This window comes from Hemitrygon akajei, chromosome 9 (genome assembly GCF_048418815.1).
Source record: "Hemitrygon akajei chromosome 9, sHemAka1.3, whole genome shotgun sequence".
Lineage (NCBI taxonomy): Eukaryota > Metazoa > Chordata > Chondrichthyes > Myliobatiformes > Dasyatidae > Hemitrygon > Hemitrygon akajei.
This window is the reverse complement of record NC_133132.1, coordinates 54,382,117-54,403,490: the sequence shown is the minus strand read 5'-3', so window position 1 is coordinate 54,403,490 and position 21,374 is coordinate 54,382,117. Positions and strand designations below refer to the sequence as shown.

The 21,374-nt window shown below is 43.2% G+C and overlaps 1 protein-coding gene across 6 annotated transcripts in view; it reads left to right on the top strand.

Moving 5' to 3' along the window:
- Positions 1–21,374, top strand: part of fosl2 (FOS like 2, AP-1 transcription factor subunit) — a 39,083-nt gene that overhangs the window by 4,430 nt on the left and 13,279 nt on the right. For 4 of the 6 annotated variants that reach the window (XM_073056023.1, XM_073056019.1, XM_073056021.1 and 1 more), the window contains exons 2-3: positions 2,533–2,784; positions 16,672–16,779. In XM_073056023.1, the coding sequence (XP_072912124.1) occupies positions 2,548–2,784; positions 16,672–16,779 (345 nt within the window). In that variant the 5' untranslated portion in view covers positions 2,533–2,547. Of the gene's footprint in view, positions 1–274; positions 431–2,532; positions 2,785–16,671; positions 16,780–21,374 lie in introns of those variants that run through there. The other 2 variants (XM_073056020.1, XM_073056024.1) reach the window with 2 other exon arrangements.

The window sequence follows — 21,374 nt, the reverse complement described above, 5'->3', positions numbered from 1 at the left end:
TAGGCAGGTTTTCACCTTGGGCCCTCTGGGGTAGGCAGAGTCCTGATGTTTGTTGCTGAGCGATCACTGAAAATGCTGATTACAGCAACCTTTGCAGTGGAAGAATGTGTGTGTGTGTGTGTGTGTGTGTGTGTGTGTGTGTGTGTGTGTGTGTGTGTGTGTGTGTGTGTGTGTGTGTGTGTGTGTGTGTGTGTGTGTGTGTGTGTGTGTGTGTGTGTGTAGGGAGGGGTGATGGGAGCACAGCCACAGGATTTTAACTTCACATCCAGATCCCGGAAATGGAGGACATTCAGCCCATTGAATTGGAGTCTGTTATGTCACTCTCTGTAAGGGCAATCCACTCTCCCCAAAGCCCTGCAATTCTGTTACCCTTTTGGATCTAGACAATGAGGCTATTTGCAACCCCTGCCACAAGTAACCACATTTAATGGTAACTATAAGTATGCTTGATAATGATTTAACACCATATTTCATTTGCATCTTATACTTGAGTCGTCTGGTTAGAATTATCACCCATAATTGGCTGCCAGCTTTAGGGATTTAATTGTTGAATTGCACTGACCAGCAAGTATTGAGACAGGGAACCGAGCAGTATTTAGCAGCCTATATATAAAGAGCAACAATAATTATAGGTGCACAATTAAATAAGTCTGGTGTTAGCAGTGCCATCATCAGCAGACAGAGCATGATTTAGCGTCAAATAAGTGCAGGCAATGTAAAATAAAATTGTGCATATCAGAGACATGTTTATGTATGGGTACAAGTTTAGGAACAGAATTTGCCAAAGCACATTTGATCTTCCGCCAAACCTGTCTTTTGTACTGGTGAACAACTCTAATGTTATTTTTGAGAAAAGCATACATGTTGCGAGTCCTTAGCATTTTGCATTCACATTCAACCATAAACCAAGTTTTTTTCCCATATACTTTTATTTGTAGTTAAGTGAAAACTGCTAGAATGCACTACAGAGGCAGGAAGCAGACTTTAACCTGTTACAACAACAAGGATCGTTTAATTCAAGGGCATAGAAAAATGGATTATACTCACCAAACTTTTGAAGTCACAGAATCCTAGGGTGGTTACAGCATAGGTGGAGGCTACTCAACCCATTGATTTTATACTGGCTTTATGTAAGAACAATCACCTTGTTCCACTCTTCCAATATCTCTCCATAGTTGTATAAATTCTTTTCTTTCAGATACATTTCAGCACCCTTTAAAACAAAGCAATTGGATCTGTTTCCTGTACTACCCCTGGCAGGGCATTCCTGCCCCTGGACACTTGTTATGTAAGATTTCATCTTGTCACTCGTGGTTCTTGAGCCAGTCACCTTCATTCTAGTTCTAGTCCTCGGTAGTTCTTGACCTTTTCACCAACGGGAATAATCTCTCTCTATCTACTCTACACGATCTTAAGCATCCTCCTAAGGTCCTCTGACTGTAATTCCTGTTCTAAGGAAAATGTATCATGCTTCTCCAGCCAATCTGCAGAACTGAAGTCTTTCATCCTTGGGACAGTTTTTAAAATATCAGCATTCAGTTTTGTTGCAATCTTCAATGAAATTCTCACACACTCTCTGTGCGTGTGTGCATGCATTTTTCATTACTGATGGATGCACAGCTATTCGCTCCATCAAAAGTTTGAAAGGCTTTATACAGGCTCATTGGGTCTGTAATGCTGCTGTTCGATAGCTGAGATGCATTTAGATTTTAACCCAGTTTGACACTTTGGGTTATTTCATCACTTGAAGAACTTCAAAAGCAGTTTCACGCTTTGCCGTCTTGAAGACGCATCAAAAGCTCCATTCCGTTTTGTGGGAACTTTGCCAACTTACAAATCACTCTCGACTAGGGCATATAATCATTATCCATGGGGAAAACTGCTTAGTAACATCAGCATGTGAGCACAATCATCACCAGGTCTACAGTGGTTAAAGAAGTGGTCCACTACTGAGACCATTCCTGTGAATAGACAATGCAACGTTGCTGGCATGTCTGTCTCTCTCTCTCCCCCTTCCTCCCTCCACAGAAGCTGTAAGATTTGCTCAGTGTTTCCAGAATTTTATATTTCAGATTTCCAACACCTACAGTATTTTTATTTCCTTTTCCTGAAAAGAAAGTTGGTTACTGGATATTTTTGGATGTCAGGTGTAATCAAGGGTTATTGGGATCAGGCAGGAAAGTGTGCTGAAGTTGACAATATGCTAGAGGGGTTGATAGCTATTCCTGCTTCTATTCTTAAACGACTTTGTCAAATTGCTTGATGACATTTGTAAGGAATCTGTGTGAATAAGGGTTTGAGAAATACATCTAAAAAAAAACTGGAGATGTTGAAAACCTAAAACAAAACCAGGACAATACTGGAAAGGTTCATCAGGTTAGGCAGCATCTGTGGAGAGAGGAATAGTATACAGTTCAGCCTAAGGGTCGTGGCATGATCTGCTTTTGATTGTACTGTAATGGGCTGCAGCAATGGGATTCACCGCATTGTTTTCTTCTTTCATTTCCTCTCCATCCCCTTCACCCTCATCAGAAGTATCGTGCAGACATGCCAGGATCCAGTAGTGCCTTCGTCCCAACTATCACCGCCATCACCACCAGCCAGGACCTGCAGTGGATGGTTCAGCCCACTGTCATAACCTCCATGTCCAGCCCCTACCCTAGGTCATATCCTTACAATCTACCAGGAACCAGCATCTCCTCACCATCCTCCACCACCTTACACCGACCCGGTGTTATCAAAACCATTGGAGAGACAGGAGGACGGAGGAAAAGGGATGAACAGGTGAGAATGCAACTTTTGTCTTCGTTGAATGTTAGATATTAGCCCAGGGGTTTCTATGATCAGATTTTTAAAGTTTGCGGTTTTCCTGCCTCCGTGCTGCCTGGTAGCGATCTATCCCAACGTATTGGGTGCGTTGTAGGCGTGGAACATCGAATTAGCCCATTGAAGCAATGCCGACTATCAGGCGGCTGTTTACACTAATCCGAGACAAATCTCAGTTTATTCTCCCCACATTCCCATTAGCTCCTCTCAGATAAGACTTAATGCTGCTTTCTCCTGGGTGGTGAGGGATTGCATGTGGAGTTTATTCTTGCCAGTGAAGCCTGTACACTATAAATAACAGCGTCTTACATAACATAGCCAATGCAACCCAGAGAGTTGTAAGAAGCAATTTGACACTGCCATGTGACAGGCTGGCAAAGAGAAGGGTGGCTTGGTCAGAGAGGTGGGTTTTACGCAGGGTCTTGGACGAGAAGTAGTGGTGGGAGGTTCGAGGAGAGAGTCCCAGATCTTGAAGCACTGCCAGCTGAAGGCAGGACTGCCAAAGGCGGAACAGTCATTTTTGGAATGACGGAGAGGATGGATCCTCAAGCGCTTGCCGAGCCCGAGACATGGGAATCTTCTAGGGCTGGTGTTGGTTAGAGTCTGATGTCTGATGAACTTTGGATGACAAAGGGTGGCCTGTAAAAACTGTGTGGTGAGGTGATCAGTCTTAATAGTCAATCTCCAATCACCATCAACAAGACAGCAGGGTGATGGAAGGGAACTGGTGGAATTGTTTGCAACCAGCACAGAGCCAGTGGGCTGAGGGTACCTTGTCTGTGTGATAAATAAGTAAATGATCTGAATGAGGAAGACCCTGGCAGTGGGAGCAGTGGGAACCCTGAGTATGGGGTGAACTGTTACTGTCAGCTCCATTTGTGCATGACGGTATCAAAGGATTTAAGTGGTTGGGTGTAATGCAGGGGGCAGTGGGAGGGATCAGTGTAATACAGAGGAGAGTGGGAGGGGTAGGTTTAATGCAGGGGGAACTTGGTGAGGTTGGTGGGTCAGTATAATTACAAGGAAGATGGCATTGGTGTAATGCAGGTAGCTGGAGTGGGGGCCCAGAAGCTTCAGGAAGAGTTGCATTGATAAACCAGATACCAGCAGAACTTTGGGCATGCAGGGGGCTCTTCTGGGCATTATGTCTATGCCATTGAAATTCCGTAATCTTTGAAAGTGCCAAGAAGTATTGGAGAGTAATTTTATTAGGAAGTATTTTTAAAGCAAGTGGATTGCCAAGTAAAAGAGAACAAAAGCAAGGTGCTTATGTTGAACTTGTTGAAACACTGGGTAAACTTCATCTGGAGGGCTGCATTTTATTCTGGCCATCGATCTTTCAGGAGGACAAGAGGTCCCAGAATGGGCTCAGAGAAGATTTATTGCAATGGTTTCAGTTACAAGGTCAGACTGGAGAAGCTGGGGTTGGCTGGGAGGAAGGTGGAGTGCAGGTTTGGAGGCGGACACTATCATGAGAAAAGGTGAACAGAGAGGAAGTATTCCCATCTGTAATAGTTGAGGGAGCAAAGCCGGACGGTCGTGGTGAGGAGCATAAGGAGGCAAGCAAGAGGAGATGTGAAAACTACTTCGCCTTTTATGTGTTGTGGCTGCTGATTTGAAACAACAGTCAAAAAGGAATTGGAAATGAGCAAGTTAATCTGCAGTGTGGGGAGAAAGAGCAGTGGAATGGGGATTCATTGCTCAACAAGGATGTGAGGGGTTATGTGGCCTTTTCCTCTAACTATTCTACAATTTTATTCCCACTGCCAGCATTTTTGCTGTAGTCCCATTTCTTTCTCTTTCCGCCATATGGTTTTATATTTTGCTTTAGTTAATCCTGTTTGAAACTTGTTATTACTTTGGCTTCAACAGCCACTTCAGCAAATGTATTCCTGGTGCTACTAATCCTTTATTTGTGAGAAAACATATTTTGCTCTTAATATCCTTCTCCACTTCCTCTGGTTGCACTCTGCCTCAAACTCAGATCCTTCACCAACAGGGCTCCCAAAGATTGATTTTTTTTTTTGGAATTGTTTGATTGGAAGTACTTTTAACCATCTTCCCCTCAGAGAAGGTCCCACTCAGCCCCAAGATCCATGAGGGTTACCCATGGAATGTGCTCCCCAGGGCAAACTGTTGCCAGTCATAACAATAGGAAGTAAGTGAGGGATTGATGGGATTGCTCTGTAAGTCAGCATAGACCCGATGGGCCAAATGGCCCCCTTCTCGAGTCTGTGGAAATAAAAACAATGGCGAATTTTTCTACAGAAGTGGTTTGCCACTTGCCTTCACAAGATGGGTTATTCTGATGGGCCATTATTAGTATTCTGCCGAGACGGTCTGGCGTCAGTGGTCACATAACCAGGATGTAATATGCACCAGCTGCTCATACAACCTTCCAGCAGCTACTCCCATGGCTTCACCGGACCCTGATCAGGGTTTAAGCCTGCCCAAGGGTGACCTGCAGGCTAGCTGAGGGAAGAAGCAACTTGCACCCCCTTTGGTAGAGAGTTATCTCCACCTCGCCACCGAAATCTTGTACAGAGTAGGGTAAAATGATACAAATTGCACAAACTGTAAAGAATAGTTAGTACCTCTGACAATATGTGTATATTACAGAGATTGCGTGTGCGTGTGCGCGCGCGTGTGTGTGTGTGTGTGTGTGCGTGCATGTGCACTGTCTTGCAAGCATATCAGTAAACACCAAATCCTGAATGTGTTAAAGTTTGACACTATGTATATCGTAGGTAGCAGTGGGGTGACACAATATGGTCACATTGTTCTGACTAATCAAGCGGCTTGCAGATACCGTATTCAGGCTAAAAGTCTAAGGAAAACACCAATAACTTTTCAGAAAGATTTTAAGTTTCTAGAGGAAACTGAGGATTTACAGGAACAAAGTTCTGTGCCTGGGTAGGAATGTAATAAGTTCAGGTACACACCCTGAACCAGCTGCTCAAAGCCCAGCCTACTGGAAAGTGTGATTGTCTGCCGGAATACACTTCAATATTGAACTTCCTAATACTTAATGGGGATGTATTTAATTAATAAAGGATTTTCATGATGTTGATCTGTTACTCCATAGGTGGAGAAAAAAAAATAGTATCGGTAAATCTGCTGTACATTTCGCCCAACCCTCTTAGCCCCAATCACCACCAGTGCTTCTTTACAGCATTCCCTCAATGTTGGCTGCAATCAGCAAGATCAACGCTTGCTGCCCACTCTTGACGAGTTAGCAGTGAATTTCCTTCCTGGATTTCTGCAATCTATAGGGAGAAGGTGCTCCGATTTTTTTGAGTGGCTAGCTGGGCCATGTCAGAAGACAGTCACATAATTCCCCATGCCACTGACATTGTTAAATCCCCATCCCACTTAGTCTCTGAGCTATCTGTCTATGATCTCTTGCACTCTGCAGTAAAGCTGAGGGATAGCATCTCGTCATCTGTCTGAAGCACTTTCCAGCTTTTGCAACTCAAAATGAAATTTTAAAAAATGTCAGATATCTCTATTTGCTTCAGAGTGGGCTAAGTCTGCTAAAAGATAATCTCTCTGTAGAATTAACCCTCTCCACACATGCTACATGTTTTGCTGCATATTTCCAGCCTTTTCCTTAAAATTTCAGCAAACATGGCTTTAACAGGTACTTTTCTTTGTTTTTATCCCTTCTCTGCTCCATCTATATTCAAATGACAGCATAAACCCTGCAGCAACCCTCAGCCTGTTACAGATTTTCTCTTGGTCCTCTCCATTCTTCCCCCACTCTCTCTAAAAACTAACTTAATTTTTTTTCAATTTTCTGGTTCTGTCAAAAGATCTGCCACCCGAAGTGTTAGTTTTGATTTTTTCCTCCACAGATGCTGCCTGATCTACTGAGCGTTTCCAGCAATTTCCTCTTTTATTTTCAGAGTTCCAGTTTGTACAGTTTTTTTGATTGTGTGCACATGTTGGCTACTTTGGAATTGTAGTCAACCAGATGGATTTTTAAGGACGATCTTTTAGGTTTGTGTTAACCATTACTAATAACTCAAATTCTCGGTTAAGTAATTAACCTATTTTGACCAACTTCCATTGTGGGATTAGAGTGTGTAACCTAAAGCCCTGCAGATGCTTGAAATCTGAAATAAAATCAGAGTATGCCGGGCAGCATCAATGGAGGGACAGCTGAAGACCGATTGGAAAAAGTTGGTTAAAACAAGTTTGCATTGGCAGACTAGGGGATGAGGGCAGTGGGAAGGGAGCTAACATAAAGCTCTGTCATAGGATGCAGGGCAATGAAGATCAATTGCTAAAGGGGTAATGAGAAGACGGTTTAGACATTTAGTGAATAATGAGTTGTCAGTTTAGGAATGGGAGAATATAAGTAAACTATGAAGCTATGGGAAGAAGGAAAAGATATGTTAAATGCTGGAAGTGTGAGATTCCTGTAAGGCTGGAATTGCTTATCATTTCAATGGCCCATCTAGCTGAGTTGCTGCCTCACCGCACCAACATTCTGCGTTCAACCTGACCTCAGGCACTGTCTGTGTGGAGTTTGCTGGAGTCCACATTGGTTTCCTCTAGGAGCTTCACCTGCATCCCACAGCCCAATGTATGGGTCAGTGGGTTGAAAAGTTGCTGGAAGATGTCCCAGGCATAGAGATGGTTGGGGAGACTAGAAAGGTTACAGGAAGAAGTACTGGGGGAATGGAATGGCTACTTTCAAGGGCTGAAAGGCCTCCTATGGAGCAGTGAGCAATGAAAGTGGAAAATTCTGTGTTGATTCTAGATTGCCTGCCTAGTAACTTAACCAGCGCCTTACCATTCCTGGCTAATTGTTATTGAAGCAAACTTCTTGGAAAAATGGAATATTTCTAATTAATGAGGATGGACTTTTATTGGGAGGGGGTATGATGCCTATTGGTTCATGATATAAATCAGGGGTTCCTAAACTTTTTAATGCCATGACAACTACCCTTAACCGAGGGGTCCGTGGTGCCCAGGCTGTGAACCCTTGATATAAAGCAGTAAATGATAAAGTAATCTTCTTGTATTTGCCCGAGGCACAAGTCATTTAATGAGCAGATCTTTTCAAAATGTTTTGGCGTATTCTAAGGGGAATTTTACTATCAGGTATTTCAAGACCATGAGCTATTTTGTTATTGCAAAACTCTGGTGGACGTGGGGCACAGGCACGTCAAGGTCAAACAGGGTATGTAGAAGATAGCTGGATCAGGAAGTAGGTCATGAGAAATGAGAGGTTATGGAATGGAGGAAACGACTGAGAAAGGATACAGCTTTTGTGGTCTCAAAAATGGATTGAACAGGAGACGGTGGGCTCAAGTAAAAACTAAAATTGTTAGTTGTGCAGCAAAGAAGCAGTTTACTTTTAAAGTTTGTCTGTTCTCCCTTTTGCTAGATTGAAAGATGTGCTCTCCTATTTCTTTGCACCCATGATGTTGCTTAAATTGTGCCATTTTTTGTGTCAACCCAATGAAGAATTGGTGGAATAAATCTATTCATGCTGGCCCATGTCTCTATACCTGCACTACTGAGGACGCCAGAGAAGAATTGGTGCCTGGCGTCCTTCCTATTTTCTTCACGTTGGACCTGCTCCTCTCATCCTCTAGTAGAATATAACTTAAAAATAAGCTATTTTAATTTGTACATAAAATATAACTTTATCCTCACTGAAGCAGTGGTACCAAGGATGCAAGGGCAAATATAGAAATGATACGTGGATGTGCATTCATTGACCATAAGATCTAGGAGCAATATTAAGCCATTCAGCCCATCAAGTCTGGTCTGCCATTCAATTACGTTTGATTTTCTTTTCCCTGCCAACACCACTCTCCCACTGTCTCCGTGTAACTCTAACTCCTTTACCAATCAAGAGCCCATCAATCTCTGCATTAGATACACCCCAATGACTTGGCCTCCAGAACCCTCTGAGGCAGCAAATCCCACAGATTCACCACCGTCCGGCTGAGGATATTCCTCCTCTTCTCAGTCCTAAAGGCACATCACTTGTTTTGAGGTTGCTCTTTGGATTCTAGACTCTCTTACTAATGGAAACATCCTCTCCACATCATCTTCTCTATCCAGGACCTCCAGGCCTCAGTAGTATCTGACATCAGTGGTGCGGGTATAAAGGCATGGGCCAGCATGAATAGGTTTATTCCTTACCAGGTTGGGGGCACATCTCAACAGGAAAGGTATCCCCAACATCTTTAATGTGTGTGAAGGCACTGAATCAAGATTTGAGGCAGATGGACCTGATTCAATGGGGATGGGCTAAATGTCACACCAGTTGCCCCATTGCATTAAGCTGTGATACTTGGACAATGGTTCACCTGTTCTTGTTCTTCTTGCTCTTGACAGCCTTGTGGACCGCTTGCTTCTTAGTTCATGACACTTAAGAGCACAAAGCCCAGGCTGATGCTGCACTATCAGAGGTGGTGTCTTTAGAATATGATATGAAATCAAGCCCCTGGCTGCCCTCTGTAAATTTCCTTTAATATTAATTTGAAAAACAGCAGGAGAGCTGTCTCTGGTGTCCCAGGATGGAAATGGGCACTTAGTGTGCTCAACTTGGCTGTGTAATTACAGTCCAATAATATCTTGTTCATTGGGAGATGTTGAAGGACTCTAATGTTCAGGAAGGCTGGGTTAATCAAGTTCCCAGTTCTTAGTATCTCCTTTACTTCCCTCTCAATTTTTAAAATTGTTTGTTTCTCCACTTTATTTATTTAGATTTACCAGTGATATCCACCACTGCCATTTTACTTTTTCTATCTCGATTCCGGATCATTTATTTATCCCATGTACAGTACATCAAAATATAGAGTGCAATGCGTCATTTGCATGAACAACCATCACAACCTAAGGATGTGCTGGGGCAGCCTGCAAGTGTTGCCACTCATTCTGTGCCAATGTAACACACCAACATCGCTTGGCAGGGCAGTCTGGACCTCCCGAAGGCTACAATCAGTGCTGGCTTGGGAGCGGCCAAGGGCAGACGTGCTTCTGCCAGTTTCTTCAGCCTGGTGAAGGGACTTCTCTTCCGGTCTGTTGGAGAGAGCATTTCTCTTTTCACAGCCACCAGTGGTCTGCACCCCTCCCACTGTCCCATCCAGTTGTCAGTTTGTGAAATGAATGCTGAATGATATTTCAGTGAAAAGAGTAGCTCTAGCTTTAGAGCCAGAATTCAACTTCTGTAGATGCTGAAAATCTGAAATAAAATGAGGAAGCACCGGAAGTGCTCAGCAGGCCAGGCAGTATCTATGGAAAGAGAAGGAGTGTTAATATGTAAACTCCCTTCAATATAACTGGCCTATCAAAAAAAAAAACAATTGAAAGAGATTCATAGGTAGAAATAATATGAACTAGATGGTGTAGTTCTGAAAGTGGTGCAAGGGTAGCAAGGGCTGGGAACATAGTTTGTGAAGGCCGAGAAAGTTCAGGATTCCAGGTCCATAAATGGAGGAACAGAATACAAGAAACTGGAACTGGAGACCATTCAGCCTATTTTTTAGTCTATGCTGATCAACAACTAATCCAACCTATCTCACCAAATCCCATTATTCCCCACTTGTTCCATAGCCTCTTAAAGTGTGTCTTTTGGTGGTCAGTGTGATTGGGGTTGGTGGAAGGACCTTTTCCTGAGCTGGGTCACTTGCTTATTTACTTACGCTGCTGGCACTTAGAGTAGCAATGAAGGTCTTCCATCTCTGTCTGTCCATACAATCAGATGTAGAAGGATTCTTCATTGCTCTTTCCATAATAATATTTTTTGTCTAGTCAGGGCTTTTAGCCCTGAGCTGAACTCTGAACCTTGAGGACCGGCGGACCACTCTTAGCCTGGCCTTTAGCCTTTGACCTGTTTGGCATGGATGACCCTACCAAGAACAAAAGCATGAAGCCCTGACTCCAACCGACATAGCTCTCCAGGCAAGCCTCCAAACCATACGACAAGGTTGTGGTCCTCTTGGAGGTGAGCTAGGTGATTGTGACTCTAAAGGTACGGAAGTTGAGGTGAAACTTTGCAAAACCCTGTCTTGGACAAAATGGAAATATTAGCCAGTTCCAGAGACCACACTTACTAAAGAGGTGAAGCCTCTGCAGAGGGTGCAGAAGAGCTTTACCAAAATGAGAGAATCTGGGGGAGATCACGAGGGAACCTGATGAAAGGATTTGAAATCATGGCAGAGCAGAAAGAGAGAAACCGTTCCTCTTGGTAGACGAGTCAAGAGCGAGGGGGTGTAGAATGACAGCATTCGTCAGAAGAACTAGAAGTGTAAATCTACAGTCACCGCAGGCTGAATGCTCTTCTTTTCTGGAAGCATTGTGTGGTTCTGTGGGTTAACTTGCACACAGCCGTACTCTGAAATAACACTGTTAGCTTTCTGTCTCCTTGTCCCCACATGTTTCTCTGCTGTCAGCCGTCTGGTTACCCTGCAGCCTATAGGTATGGCTCATTCGCCTTTCCAATCTCCCCACCCCCCTCTTCCATGAGCAACGCGATTGGTTCTGAGTTGACGTCACAAAACGGGTTATTAGGGATGAGCAATAAATGCTGGCATTGTTGGTGACAACTGCATCTCATCAACCAATAAATATAAATGAAGAAAACTATCTGGTCTCTACTTGTTCTATTGAGATTACTTGCTTCGTTTCTTCTGTATTCTCTTGCCTCCCTCCCTGGCAGGGAATAGTAATATTGTGGTGAACTAATAATCAAGGATCTGTACTGCTTAGCCATAGGTACTAATTCAAATCACATCTTCAGTATGCAAGTTCAAATAATAAAATGAATCTGCAGCGTGGGGAGAGGAAGTACCAGTAAGCACAAAGCATCAGGGGTTTTTTTGTTTGGTTTATTATACCCTAGGGAAGGAAGGCTAATACTTTTACCTATTCCAGTTTATATCTGACTCAGCGCCTGCCAGTGAAGTTGAATCGTAACTGCCTGCCCAGTGTGGAAGCAATGAGGGAAAGAGCAGTAAATGCTGGCAGCTTTGGCCGCACTCTGTCTTTTCTTCTCCAATGCTTTCACCCCCACCACCCTCATTTGAGTTACCGACCTTGGTTCCCTCCTGCTCTCTGTTCTCCCTTTATTCTGCTGAGTATTTGTGGCAAATTCTGTCTACTTCCTATTAACTCCGCTTTCCCTGTCCAGACTACATGGAAATGTGGAACAGTGTGGCACAGAAAGATGCCATTCTGCCTGACCTTCATTTCATAGCTCATCGAGAACCACCCAGTAAAACTCGCTACCCTATTATCCCCTGAAGCCTGGCAAAAGTTTCCACCAGACACCCCCTCAGAAATTATTACTGAATCCGAGTCCACTACTCGTCCATGCATGAACCTGCCATAGCAAAAATGTTTTTTTCTCTTGTGGAAGATTCAAAAAAAGAACATTCAAGGCAGGAGGAGATTATTCATCCCATGGGGTCCATGCTGATCAGATATAATTCAGCAAGGTAGTGTAGTGGTTACAGTGCCGGCAGCACTGGTTCAGTCCAAACCCACCTCCCACCACTTGGTGTGTATACTCAAGGATATGCAGAATACAATGGGAGATCCTACATATGCTGAATACAATGAGAGTTTCTACCTCCACCACTGGTTCAGAGCCACTCCATCCTCAAGGGGAATATAATTTTCCTCAACTCCCCTCTTTTACCCATTACTTTATGACCCCCTCCCCATCTAAGGGAAATGTGTCTCTATTACCTTAAGCTCACATCTCTGGTCAATGACCCCTTCAGTTACAGAAACAATTTCCCCTTCTGCTCTCTGAACAAAGCCCAACCACACTGAGACTGACTGATTAACTTGAGCCGACACAGTGAGATCAGTTCCACAGACATTATTCCTCTGGCCCTTTGCTCTACATCAGAGGGCAGAATGGAAATGTTATTCAGTCTGGGGATCTACAGTGACCAGCACTGCTGGGGCACGTCCGGTGAAAGCACTGAGGATGGGATTTGGGTATAAATATATGTTAAGACTTTAGCATGGTATGTTAGTACTTTTACATATTGCACACTACTGCTGCCACAATGAAAACAAATTTGATGACATGTGAGTGATGATAAACCTGATTCTGATATGGGTCTGTATTGTGGATGAGAGTGGGAAAAGGTTTAGGGAGAGGGGAATTATGGTTGGGAAAGAGGGAAGGGAGAGAGGTAAGCACCAGAGAGACATTCTGTAATGTTCTGTAAACCAAGTGCTTGGAATCAAATGACCTCACCTGTTGTTTGAGGGCTGGGTGTGTCTGCACCTGTGCCACCCCTCGCCCCTGGCACTCCTTCTCTCCTGCACCCATCACGCAGAGCTCCACCCTGACCATTCCCAACATCCTTTGCTCCCGGCAGATTTACAAGCTCTCTCTCCACTCCACGTTGACGTGTACAGTACTGTGCAAAGGTCGTCTGCACCCTGGCTCTATATATATGTGCCTGACCTAAGACTTTTTGCGTGGTTCTGTATATTGAAACGTATTGTTTTGCATTAACAACCAGCACACCGGAAGCTATGCTGGGGGCAGCCCATATGCCTGCAATGTGCAGCAGAACAGCACAGCAGCAAAAGAGGAGTGTACAAATTCCGTCCAGACTGGGATTGAACTTGGGTTCTTGGCGTGGTGAGGCAGTGGCACCGTGCGGCTTTGCTCTTGAGCCATGTTATTGCCCTTTCCCCATTGGTTCCTATTGGAAAGACAAGGTGGATACTGACCCAGGAACTACTGCCCCTACTGCTGCTGAATAGGCCAATGGAATTCCCTGCACAGAAGCAAGATGATGAATGGACGGAGTCCGAGTTTGGAGACTTCTGCAGCGATGGCCTAGAAAGTGGGAGTGCTAATTCTCTGGGATATGGCATCAGCTCCGCTGAAAAAACCCAGCCAACCCTATTGTGTCAAGCTCTTGTAGCATAGAGATATTTGAATATCAGAAAGTTTCTTTCATATCGGCACCATTCTACAGGATTATAAATGTCATTAAAAAATTGTGATTGTCCTCACCACTACCACTTCCTCTGGCAGCTCCCTCCATATACCCACTATTTGCAGTGTGGGAAAATCTTGCCTCTCGGGTCCTCTTTATATCATACCCTTCTTGCCATAAAACTATGCACTCTAGTTTTAGAGCCCTATATTATGGCAAAGAGACTATGCCAGCCCCTTGTATCTTTGCCCCTCATGTTTTTTTAAAACACTGAGGTCACCTTTCTTCCTTCTTCCAACATGGTGCTGGCGAGACACGGCGACGTTTTGCAGGCAGTAAGCAAAACTAATTTCTACTAAAGATACTTTTTCCGGACTTTGATTATTGCAATCGTTAGCCTGTAATTCCCCTTTGAGAGGAGCTATCTGTATGTCCTGGTGTCGTGGTATCCTGAAGGATTCGTTGAACTGGATTCTCAACGATGCAAACATGGCTACTGCGCCCACTGCTGGAGCAGATTTAGGGCTGGACTGAAACTTCGGGCCAGATTGAAGTGGCAGGGCCCATGGCCAGGAGCAAAGTAAAATGAACCGATGTTTAGCTAGATTAAAAAGATTAAGGTGTCGAGGCCAGGATCTGAGATGAACCAGTGTTGAGCTCACTATGCGAGGCTTTTCTCGCCTCAGTGCTGACTCTGCAGCTGTGGCCCGCAACCATGAGCCAGCCGAGGCGCTGAACTGTCTCTGTGATCAATAACTCACTCTGAGACGTAAGAAGCGAGATATCGGCTTTTATTGACTGGAAGAATGAACAACACTACATCCTGGAGAATGAGGCCGGGCACAGGCCTCAGTCGCCTTTATACAGGGGTCTGTGGGAGGAGCCACAGGAGCAGTCCAGACAGGTATATGTAGTTCACCACACTCTGTGGCCGTGAACTTACTGTCGGGGACTCTGCCGTTCGTGTTCTGGGTATTGTGTGCTTGATTTTGTATTTTTTTTCCACGATTTGTTCTTTTTTTTCTTGGATTTTTTGTGGTGTGGAGTTTTTCATGGATTCTGTTGTGTCTGCCTGCAAGAAGATGAATCTCAAGGTTGAACGAGGTCTACATTTTAATAAATACACTCTGTACTTTCCTGCACTCCAGAAATCATAGTTACAATTTCCCAAGTGTAAGTTGTGAAATCCCCATGCTGTACTAATGAAATCCACTGTACATTCTGTGTTCACAGGGCATAATGTGTAACCTTCGGCCTGATTAGGAGCGAACTGCTCAATTATTTATAACTACAGTCTATTATCATTGCTGACTTTAGGTCTGTTCTTGAATGGGCTTCGGACAGGGTTGTTTGAGTATTTCTTTTGCAGACTTGTTTCCTCCTGCCCCCCCTAATGGGTTCACTTAACACTTAATTTGAGTTGGTATTCTCACTCCAAGAGTTTCGGTCTTACATTTGATTGACATCAGAGATCCTAACCACCACAAGTAATTGCAAACCATGTCCTACCAAGATACACTTAATATATTGTGGGCTAGTTTTATGAATTAAATTGGTGAGTCCAAAGAGTTACCTGGTGTTCTTGGCAACATTTCTTCGTCAAACCAGGCAGCATAGTGTTTCAGCTGCTAGAGCCAGTATGTCACAGTGCCAGGAACCCGTGTTCAATCCCGTCCTCCAGTGGTGTCCGCACATTCTCCCTATGATCCTAACATCCCAAAGAAATACAGATTGTTAGGTTAATACCCCTTATGATTAGGCTTGTGAAAGAACCTGAGGGAATTGATGAGATGAGAAGGAGGGGAGAATAAAAAATGGGATTCGTCTAGGTGGGTTGATGGTCAGCATGAACTCAGTGAGTTGGCCTAAGAGAGGGCCTTCCTTGGCTTGAAGACCAAAGCCAAAATTGTTAGTTCAAGCCTAAGGGGTTAGCCACTTAGGATGGAGGTGAGGGAAATTGACTTTGAGCAGAGGGTTAGAAATCTTTGTGCTCTTCTAGGTCAGAGTGTTGTGGATATTCAGCCAATAATGCAAGTCAAAGGATTGAAAGCACAGTGGATTCTGGTTAATTGGGACACATTGAGACTGGTACATTTGGGCCTAATTAAGCAGCTGCTCTAACTAGCCAAACTAGTTAAAAAGGTATATAAAAGACAAACTACTGTTTAACTGAGTACTAACTTGTGTATTTAAATGAAATACAGAACAAATTAGAACACTAGCAGTACTATAAACTGCATTAGTTCTTAACAGCCATCAACAGAGAATTTCATCCAGTGCGCACGCTGCTGTGTTCTTTTGATTGACAGTAAATGAACAAAGTCAGTACAGATAATGGACTGCCTTTGTTGCCTGTCTGCATGAAGTAGTGTTAAAAATTTGGTTAGGAAATGTTCAGTAACAGTCTCCTGTCCCAATTAAATGGCATAGGGTCCCAAATAAGCGAAGGGAGTCCCGGCTGTTTTTTCAATTAGTTTTAGTTCTTTAAGAGTTAAATGGCTGTCCTGATTAACTGGTGGGCATTCAGAGTTCAGCCCTGAAATGTTTTACTCGTTTTCCCTTGCCGCAGGTACTGCCTGGTTTGCTGGGTGCTTCCAGAGTTTCTGTTGGCATTTTGGGTGTCCAGCATCTGCAGTTTTATTTTTGAGAGGAAGTAGAAAACCTGTAGCAGCACCCTAGGTCTTATGGAATGGTGTAGCAGGCTGATGAGTCCTCCGTCTATTTCTGACCTTGCTCTTCTGTCGCTGTGAGGATCTACACTGTTATTGTCACAAAACACATGGCTCGCTCTGCCCATTACTCTTTGCAGTAATCCACAGTAATCCCGGATTAAAACAGTGATGAGACGTTCCACATTTTCTGAAGAAACTCCCCTCTCTTTACTAATGCACGTCCTTCAATTGTTTGGCAGCTAACTCCAGAGGAAGAAGAGAAGAGGAGAATACGGCGAGAGAGAAACAAACTGGCCGCGGCGAAATGCCGGAACAGGCGCCGAGAGCTAACAGAGAGGCTTCAAGGTGTAAGTGCAAGGAAATTCATATAAATCAATATGTAAGCACTTCAGTAAATGTTGTTGAGGGCTGTTCTTAACATCATAGGGATGGGACTGTGTTCCTGCTATCAACAAGCCATCTACACTAATCCAATGTAAATGCCACATTTTATCATTCTCTCCACTTACTCCTCACCAATCCACTCAGATTCCACCACTAATCTACACGCTGCTGGCTCAATAACCCCTCATCAGAAATAGACGGCTATAAATAAAGTGATAACTACAGAGAGACATAGCACAGAAATGGGTCTTTCTGCTCACTGGCCATCAAGCATTCGGTTTTGCCCTCTGTACATCTTTTCCCACCCTCAAATTCTTCCACTTTCCCACACATTAGGTCCTATTTGTCATGGCTAATGAATTTATCTACCTGCACTACTTTGGGATCTGGGTTGGAAATGATGGGAGAGCGTGCAAACCCCGTAGATAGCAGGATTGAACCTGAGTGTCTGACTGTTTGAGGCAGCAGTTCTACTAGCTGAGCCCTGTGTCACCCTGGTCCTTTTACACCGACTTAATGAAGGTTGTTGGACTGCTGGCGGAGGTTCAGCCTGATGGGGAGCAAACGTACTTCATCTGGTGCGTGTAGCTGAGATCTTGAGGAAACTGCGGGCTGTGTTTTATGTAGAAGGCTTGGCACTTCAAATGGAGGGTCAGAAGTGAGCCACACCCTCAACTGGGAGAGGAAACAACTAAGATCTGGTTAAGCCACATCCCTAGGCTCAAACGCAACTCTCAATCTTTTCAATCTATCCAAAATAACACTGAATATTTCTGAGACAAAAAAAATTTAAAAGTGAACTCTTCAATATCACCTAGTAAAAGTAATATTGGATTATGAGGAAGTTTTATTCCCGTAATTTGTTCCAATAAAAGTCTTAAATTTGTCCAAAAAGGTTGAATTTTAGAGCAAGACCATGTAGAATGTAAAAATGTACCAGTTTCTTGGTTACATCGGAAACACTGATCAGATAAACTTGGATTTAATTTATTTATTTTTTGTGGTGTAATATATAATTGATGTAAAAAATTATATTGCACTAATCTTAACCGAACATTTATTGTATTTGTCATACTGTCAAGACACAGTCTTGACCAATTTGTTTCTTCAATTTCTACAAAACCAAAACTCAAACTTAATAAATATCAGAAAGAATTTATAAAAACTGCGCTGGCTGTAGCCAAAAAGGCTATTGCAATTACTTGGAAATCAGATACATATTTAAGTATAGATTGTTGGAAAAAAGAAATCTATGGCTGTATTCCATTAGAAAAAATTACTTATAACTTAAGAGATAAATATGAAACATTTTTGAAAATCTGGGGCCCTTATTTACAAAAGACAGGATTAAATATATAGGTGCTCTGAAGAGAAAATTAATGGCTACTTGGGGAAAAAAAATAAATATATATACTAAAGTTATTAAGAACTCCATGGAACATGTGGAGACCTACCAACAACCAGGCACTCTTTCTTTCTTTCTTTTCTTTCTTTCTTATTTTTTTTATATAGGGTAGTTAGGGGGGAGGGATTAAGGGGAGGGGGGAAGGGTCACATATCTTTTTTTTTCTTCACTTGTAATCATTTAAAAATTTAAATAAAATTTAGAAAAAAAAAAAAAAAAAAAAAAAAAAGTGAACTCAAAAACCTTGAAGGTTCGAAAGCGCTTGAAACAAGCACATTTACATTTATTTAAATTAATCTAAATTGACAGGCCATTGGAGATTTCTTCGAAGTATTTAATCAAATAATCAGCCCTGAAATTCACCTCTAGAGCATTTGTTGTCATGTAACAAAGATTGCAGCTGTGTGATTCAGTCGGGAGGGTGCTAATCTGATTTGACAGGTTCTGGATCGGAGCTGGTTGGGAATACTGTGACTGGCTGGTGGTGGTTCAAAAGTGTGAAGCAGTATTAACCTGGATGTATTGATCCATAATAGGTCTGGTTGTTTAGGGATGAGCTAATATGAAATGGTTGGGAATATACAAATCAAGATGTACAGGTTTTGTTGGAAGTGGAATGATCTGGACATGTAAACAGAGTTGGAAATGTATTGATCTGTGCTTATTAATTCAAATCTGGGAATACTGACCAGAAGCCTTCTAATCCAGTTGGGAAGTTACTTATCCAAGTACATAGATGCACTTGGCAATGTATAAAATTAAGAATCCTTATCTGACTAGGACTGTACTAATCTGAGTGTGCTGATCTATTGGGATTGCAACAATCAGGGTGCTCTAACCCATTTGAGAATGTATGAATCTAGGTATACCAATCTTGTACTGATCTGTTGGTAATGAGCTAATTTAATCATACTGATTAGGGAAGATGGTAATACAGGCACATTGATCCATTTGGGAAGGTGGTTATCTCTGTTTACTCCTCAGGGTATCCTTATCAATTTAGGAATGTGCAAATCTTGTGTGTAGGAATTTAGGAATTTGCTCTGATTGGTTGGGAATGTATTAATATAAGTGCACTGATCTGATTGGAAATGTATTACTTGCAGTGTACTGATCCAGTTTGAAATTTACTATTCCAAACGTACCGACCCAGTCATTTGGGAAAATATTGAGTTGGCTGTCTTGATCCAGCTGTGAATGTACTAATTATTCAGATGTAGTGATCCGGTTGGGAACGCTGAGCGTCCTGATCCAGGTGTACTGATATGTCTGAGAACTTATAAATGGGCAAATTAGTTTCCCACTAGTAACTAATCTGGTTGTCCTCGTCCGGTTTGGAAGGTATGACTGCAAGTTTACCAGTTCCTCTCAAGCCTTGATCATCCCCTACCTACACCAGACAGTGGTATTTGAACGTATTGGTGAAAGCCTACTGCTTAACATCAGTAGAGCAGACTGAGATAAGTATAGGTATGAGGCTACCTGAGATGATAAACCAGAATGACTTTTCATGCCTTGAAAAACAACATGCAGGGTCTTGCAGTAAAAATGTTCTGTACTTGGAACAGGTCAGCTGCCAGGGAACAGTGTTGAGAAACAGATGCCTTCTTTGTCTCCAATTAACAAGAGAAAGCTTGTCAGCAGTTGAGCAATCATTTGCTCAGCCTAGCCAGAGCCACCTCCTGTCTCAGTCTCTCCCCTCAGAGATCATTGTGCCAATTTAAAACGAACACCACCACACCTAGTGCCCCAGCTGTCAGCAGACCGGCAGTATTTCACTGCTTAAGCTCAGGTGCCTCGCAACAATAACATTAGCTTGCATGCACATTTTTCGAGTTCCATGATTAGCAGCTTGAGTCTTGTCACAGTCTGCAAGAGCTCTAAATCCCAAATTTTGGAGTTGGGGGAATGGAGGAAGGATTAGTGGGTGTGCAGATTGTGTAGGAACAGGTGTGGTGGGGGGGGGTGTTGGTGACGTTATAGTGGTGGAAATCTGGATGACATTGTGTTACTGTAGTGCATTTGGAAATGGCCTAGTAGGGAGCCTCAGGTTTCTACACTTAGGCCCAATGACCTAGACTTTACAAACGTGCACAGGGCCCTTCAAACAGGGCTAACGGCCCTTTATTTACAAATGTCTGCAAGCCAGTTTTGAGACATGGACATTTCCTTTCATGGGACAGAGACCAACTCACTGCCAACCCGCAATGAAGATAGCTTCCTGCCCAACATATTCGAAACCTTGATGTCCATTTAACACCTGAAGCCCAAGATCTGCAAAAAAGACACTCTCTTTGAGGTGCCGGGTCTCCCACTTCGTTATTCTCTGGGATCCAAAGTCTCCAACATCCCGTTTGGGTTCAGTAATCAGTAGCAGCTTGACTTTGTTGCTTGAATAGATATTCAGAATCAGAATGATTATCACTTATTTGATGTGAAATTTCTGGGTTTGCGACAGCAGTGTAGTGCAAACTCATAACATGACAGTAAATTACAAAAATCAGTAACTAGTGTGAAAAAAGAAACGGTGAGGTAGTGTTGGTGGGTTCATGGATCATTCACGAATCTGATGATAAAAGGGCGAAAGTGGACTCTGAATCATTGGATATAGATGTTAATGCTCCCTTACCTTCGCCCCAGGGGTAGTCATAAGAAGAGAGCATGTATTAAATTATGTGGGTCTTTAGTGAGAGATGCCGGTGCCTTGAGGCACCTCCTCTTGAAGATGTCCTCGATGGAGGGGAGAGATTTGCTCGTGATAGAATGGCTGAGTCTGACCATTCTCTGCAGCCTCTGGAAATGCTGCACAATGGGGTTTCCATAACTATATTGCTTCTTAACAGATCAATCTGAGAAGATTTACAAGGATGTTGCCAAGACTTGGAGAGCTGAGTTAGAGGGGGAGATCGAACAAGGTGGAGAGTGGGATTCTGGGAGGTGACCTTATAGAGGAGTATAAAATCCTGAGAGGCATAGATAGAGTGAATGCACTCAGTCCTTTTGCCCTGGGTTGGAGAACCAAGAGCTGGAAGGCATAGCTTTAAGAAGAGAGGGAGAGATTTAGTAGCAACTTGAGGGGAAACACTTTATACCCAAAGGGTGTTATATATGTTGAAGAGGAAGTGGTTGAGGCCAGTGCAGAAACAACATTGA